This window comes from Palaemon carinicauda, chromosome 3 (assembly GCF_036898095.1).
Source record: "Palaemon carinicauda isolate YSFRI2023 chromosome 3, ASM3689809v2, whole genome shotgun sequence".
Lineage (NCBI taxonomy): Eukaryota > Metazoa > Arthropoda > Malacostraca > Decapoda > Palaemonidae > Palaemon > Palaemon carinicauda.
The window spans coordinates 125,349,291-125,355,594 of record NC_090727.1 but is presented as its reverse complement, the minus strand read 5'-3'; the positions used below and the strand labels follow the sequence as shown (position 1 = coordinate 125,355,594).

Here is a 6,304-nt window from a genome sequence, read left to right as displayed (position 1 = left end):
TAAAATCTGGTTTCCTTCAATTTTGAGACACTTTAACGTTGACGTACAAAACCGTCTTAACAAATCACTTCTGCTAATTTGAATAAATAAAGGTTCGGGAAATTAAATAAATAGAATTAAATTTGCATGCAAAAAGGAATATTATAATGTGCTTGACTCAAACAGTCATCAGCATGGAATAATTATAATATTCACTGTTTCGCGAATAGTGGTATTTAAAGGTTGATCTGTACAGGATTCTAATAACATCCTTCTCGCAGTCATATTCCCATCTTGCCCTTTCCCCGGAAGTCTGGGGAATGGGGAGGGGAGGGGGGGGGGAGATAAAGAAAAAAAAAAGGCTGATTATTCTGTGGTGGGTGGAAGGGGCTTGTTGGGGGGAAACTGCACATGAGGTGTGGTCCTAATTTACCTGCGGCGACTGGGAGTCAGATTCACCAGTAGTCTTCATCCCCCCAGACTTGCCCCCCGCCCTATGCCGTTCTGCCGGCTGCAGGAGAATAGGGGGGAGGAGTTAGCTTGGCCCATGCCCTCCCTACTGATCCCATTTCCCTATCTAAGATTCCTATTAAATAAACCAGAATTTAATGAACGGGTCCACCAATCTCTACATTCCAGTCCCAGTGTTGCTAAACTTTGGGACAAATCTCCCAAAAGATTTTGGTTTTCAAACACTGGGTTTCTTGTTTATCCAGAGATGAGTTTTTCAAATAGACAAAAATCAAAGAAAGAAAAAAACATGAAGTGCAGTGATTGGTAGGTTCATCAACGGATTTTCTCCTCACAACCAATCAATCGTCAGTAAGACACTTTCACTCTCATTGCCTAGACTTAGCCTTGTGTTGTTGAAGAAACTTTTGACTGCACTCAAAGTAAATTGTCTGGTTTCAATATCAATGTCTAAAGGGGAAAACGTTGGTAAGTTAAGTGACCTTTCTTTTGACTAATCATGAGAGTTGGCCAGTGAATTCGATATTTAAAACTAAAACTGAAAGTATCTTTACATGTTTAACAGGCTGATATAAGTCTCACTTCATAGTTTATATATGGCAGATCCATTTTAATGTTGTTACTGATTTTAAGATATCTTATATTTATTATTCGTTACTTCTCATATAGTTTATGTATTTCCTTATTTCCTTTCCTAACTGGGCTATTTTTCCCTGTTGGAGCCCTTGGGCATAGGATTGCTTTTCCAACTAAGGTTGCAGCTTAGCTAGTAATAGTAATAATAATATTGACTGTGCAATAACTCTAAAATTTCACCTAATGGTAAGATATAGATGAGACATCTGCTCTCAAAAAAGAACAATAAGAATTCAGAGCAATGCTAAACTTTTTTTTTTTTTTTTAATCGTAATGAAGCTAAGAAGGTTAACGTGAAACTTCCAATTCCTACGATTGATTGACCAACCTTACAGTAGTGTTCTTTACAGATATGTCTAAAATTTATATATTTTCCTAAAATAATAATAATAATAATCATAATGATAATAATAGTAATAATAATATTTATAATAATAATAATAATAATAATAATAATAATAATAATAATAATAATAATAATAATAAAATCCGAAAATTCAAACTACAAATACACATTTTTAATCGGTTCCTCAACTTTTGAAATTACTTTCGATGTCTTCAATTCAATTTTAAATATTATGATTTATGTCAGTTATGATGCTTCAGTCCTCTTAAGATTTAAGTTTTAGATGATTGCTTCCTAATTTTTGTTAATAAGGCTAAGTTTTAGCACTGTCAATCTTAGTGGAAACATTAAATATCTTATATCAACTCTCAACTGCAGGCTCGGACGCACCCGTTGTCTGGCAAAATCAAAGGAAACTTTTCTTAAAATAAATATCATAATATTATCTGTTTGCAGCCTTACAAAATTGCATTGTAAATTGAAAGCAAGCCCACTTAACTTTGCTATTTCATTTAAAATCTCTCTCTCTCTCTCTCTCTCTCTCTCTCTCTCTCTCTCTCTCTCTCTCTCTCTCTCTCTCTCTCTCTCTCTCAACATCTTGGCACATATTTCTAAAATCAAATAGGAAATTTTGAATCCCGCCCACCATACTGTTTTTTTATCAAATAGTACAATAGAAACTAAGCACAGAGAATAATAGAAGAAATCTGAAATCTGCCAGAAATTAAAACGGGTTAATGATATACAAATGAACCAGACAGACCTGACGGAAGGTTAAAGAAAGAATAACTGTGTGCTTCTAAAGTAAGATTGCGTAAGGAATACAGGATGAGTATATAAACAATATATAATGTACACATAAAGATTATATAATGCATAGAGAAATTATATGTGATGCCTATATAAACACTTTGGTGTGAATGATTATTTTCAGAGCTGTACCGACTCGAACATTTGATTTGTATATTATCATCAGTTCTTCTAGATTTGAAATTATTTGAATAACCAGCAACTTTGAAATGATTTGGGAATAACGCAAGGTTGATACTTTATTCGAAAACATTGAGTAGAATAAAAAGGAATAACTGTAAAATTGATAAGCGGATTAAATATAGCTGTGACACAACTCTTTTCTTACTGACTCAAAACGTTTTGTTTCATTAACTCATTTTCCTTTTAAAGTTTGATTCCTCATTTCAGAATGTCGAAGAATAACGTCAAGGAATCAAACGACGAAATTTATTCTAGAAAGTATTTCAGACAAAAAGTAAGCAAATGTTTTCCGCAAAAGACAACCAAATTAGATTGATAAAAATGTAAAGATCTTCATGATCACTGCTTGTTTATGACAGATCGAAACAAAAATATCTGTACAGAGACAAATGTTGTCACTCTTGTGTAAGATAACATGTGTAAAGTAAGCGTGAGGCAGATGAGTTGATAGATTTACCTGGGGATAACAATCTGCTGAGAAAGGACGTCATCTTATGAGATTTTATACAAGAAAATCGACTAAGGATGCTATAGGCTATACCTTTGAAAAGCAGCTTCGGTTTGGTGTGTTGCAGGCTGTAGCTTCAAATAAGATGTTGCAGGCTGCTGCTTTAGGAAAGAGAGTACAGGCTGCAGCTTTATGAAATACATTTCCAGATGCAGCTTTTGTAATATGTTACAGGCTGCAGCTTAGCTAAGATGCTACAAGCCGCAGTTTCAAGTAAGATGTTGCAGGCTGAAGGCTGCAGCCTAGGAAAGAAACCACAGCCTAAAAATTTGTTAAGATATTATATGCTGTAACTTTAGCAAAATGTTATAGGCTGGAATTATTGGAAAGAGATTAGACTGTAGAGACTGTAGACTTGGTAAGATTTAAAGACTACACCTTTGGTAAGATGCAGCAGGGTTTAAGCATGATATTACAGGCTTAGCTTCCAGCGGTCACAGCGCTAGCCAATAAGCAGTATCAAAACAAATGAGCATCAGGCTGTGTATTTTGGTCAGGAAGGATAATTTCCTGTAGAGTAAACACAGTGTAGTCTTGTCTGATAAGAGAGAGAGCTTCATGTTCTATGTTGTGGACATAAGGAACGTGCTGTATGCAGAGAAAATTATTTTGTTCACTGTGCTCCAAAGGATATTTCGCATAATTAGTATTTTATGTCATCTGCTGTTTAAAGAGAGAAAATTATCTGTGAAAGAAACATCAAGTTGTTAGTAGTAGATTATTTGTAAAAGGAAATTCAAGTCATCTGCTCCATATGGAAGAGAGCAGTGTTTGTTGTTAAGGAAACAGTATGTTATCTATTGTTGATAGAAGGGGATTATTTTCTGTTAAGTCAATATGATAAAGTTTGTTTTATGCAGGAGGAACCTTTTCTGTAAATAAAACACAACTGAACTGCTGCGAATTAAAGCAATGAGATCTCAAGGACGATGAGCAATTAAATTGGGTTGTCGTTTGCAACTAAACATTTGCTTCTGTTTCTGCTAGAATTGTACGAGTATGACATTATAACGTTTTCCACAGGAAACCATATCTTTGCAGGAATACCATTATATCATTGAAATCTTCCTTTTTATCTTATTGAGTGGATTTTACTTGACATTGTAGGATACACATTAATAAGCAATGATAAACAGGAGGTACTTTTGAGTTATATGTAGTAAAACAATGAAATTATATGTCAAAATCAAGTGATTATACTTTTCAGACAGATAACCTATTATGGAGTTAAGATTGTGAAGAAATAAATTTTTCAGCTTAAAGGTCATGAAATAAAATCACTGTGGAGATAAAATCATAATTAAATCTGGCAATCTTTTTTTTTTTTTTTGGAGTAAAATATTGAAAACAAATATTTACAATCTTCGATATTTTGAGATTATCATTGAAAATCGGCTTTCAGTCGACGAAGTTCGGAACGTCAATTTCTGCCAAAATGGCAAATGTAAATTTATCTGAAGTAGATTGTGGTGTAAAACGAGTAGAAAATGCAATTATGTAAGATTTCTATTGTTTTCAATCTCAAAGTAGTGGAACGGTTAGCTGTAAATTCATTTTCCTTCAGAAAACGCAAAGAAGATTAAATGGTGTTGTGGTGTATTCAAACACGTAATGTGTCTTGTGTCCTTAAGAGACACACGACCAAAAGAACGAGACAAGAGGAGACATAGTGTCAAAGGAAGAAAGAGAAACACACTTTTGCGAGCGCTATGCAATGGCATCATTGCCACGGTTTCAAGTACAGTTGCAGAGAGGGATTTTGTATCAGTTATATTTTAGCTAAAAAAAAAATTCTTCTGATATTTGAAAGAAATTTGCCTCTATTTATGGAAGTGAATTATTTACCATTTAAGAATTTTGAAATTTGTCTAATGCCTCTCCTCAATTTTTCGAATTCATTGACCTTATCTCGGGAGTAAATGTTAGGATTTTGTTAATCTGAACGGTGTTATGCCTCTCTTCAATTTACTTTTATTAATTATAATAGATAAATCTCCAAAGGCATTATTTTTATTTTATTAAGAGAGGCAAAGACTCTAGCGACTTATACAAGCATGTAAGGGAACTTCTGCTGTGTCATCTACAACACGGACAGAATTCTGAAACTGGAGGAGAAGTTTTGAGCGGAACTGACGTAATCGTTTGCTTCTTGTGGAATTATTCTGTCCTTGTTGATCTTTCTTGTCCCTTTCTGCAATTGTTCTCTCTACCATCGGAAAAAACGACGCTTCCGCAGCAACTGAACACAGCAGTTTTAGCAGCAGCGATATATACTGTATGTATATATATATATATATATATATATATATATATATATATATATATATATGTGTGTGTGTGTGTGTGTATGTATGTATGTATGTATGTAGTTATACATATGTGCATGTATCATTACACATACATATATAGCCATAAGCACATGAATTTATATACGTATATATACATTATATATACATATATTTTTACATATGCGTACGTGTACAATATACATTAATATATAGCAATGTACATACGAATATATATATACATATGTATATATATATATATATATATATATATATATATATATATATATATATACTATATATATGTGTGTGTGTGTGTGTATGTGCGTGTGTGTTTGTATACAATATATGAATAAGCCTGCTATACACAAACCTATTTACGCAAACACATGTACAATGTAACAGCCTAATTTGGAATGTAAACAAATCTAGTATTCCATATCAATGACTCTTAATCAAAACTGAAATAAAAGAAAAAATCGCAAATTAGGAACAGGGCATGACACAAAGAAATAGAATGACGCACACCAATGTTTTCGTAAATATATATATATATCTGAATGTTTAAGTGTGAGCGTATGCATGTATACATATAGTTGTTTGTGTATCTATGTATAGGAACACATATATGCATACAGAATGAGATTTGAAAATTATATGAATTAGGAAACCGAAGGAAGTTCGACTCATATCATCATCTAATGTATATATCTATATATCTTCCGCATCGAAGAGAAAACACAGAATGGAAGGTGATCCTATAGAGACGAAGATATATATATAAAGAAAAAGACATTTAAGAACTTAAGTTTCCGCACATTTATGAGGAACGAAAGAGAAGCTGCACACTTTTACGAGGATCACGGTGACGGTGAGGAGGTGAGGGGGAGGGTGGAGGTGTTTCACTGACCTTATTGTATATAAACTGCCCCACTTTGACGTGCTTTTTCTTCAGGCCGTCTCCCTCAGTCCGCTCCTGGATGTTGATGACGTCATACTCCGCGTTGATTCGGTCCCCGTTTTCGTCGAAGGCGACCTTGCCCGTCAGGCCGTCCTTCAGCACCTGCTCAAGGATGTACCTGTCGG

The 6,304-nt window shown here is 34.0% G+C and overlaps 1 protein-coding gene across 4 annotated transcripts in view; it reads right to left on the bottom strand.

Moving 5' to 3' along the window:
- Nucleotides 1-6,304, bottom strand: part of LOC137638471 (glutamate [NMDA] receptor subunit 1-like) — a 196,696-nt gene that overhangs the window by 17,535 nt on the left and 172,857 nt on the right. For 2 of the 4 annotated variants that reach the window (XM_068370550.1, XM_068370551.1), the window contains exons 10-11: nt 6,129-6,297; nt 413-490 (exon numbers count right to left, since the gene is read on the bottom strand). In XM_068370550.1, coding sequence (XP_068226651.1) covers nt 413-490; nt 6,129-6,297 — 247 coding nt within the window. The remainder of the gene's footprint in view (nt 1-412; nt 491-6,128; nt 6,298-6,304) is intronic. The other 2 variants (XM_068370552.1, XM_068370553.1) reach the window with 1 other exon arrangement.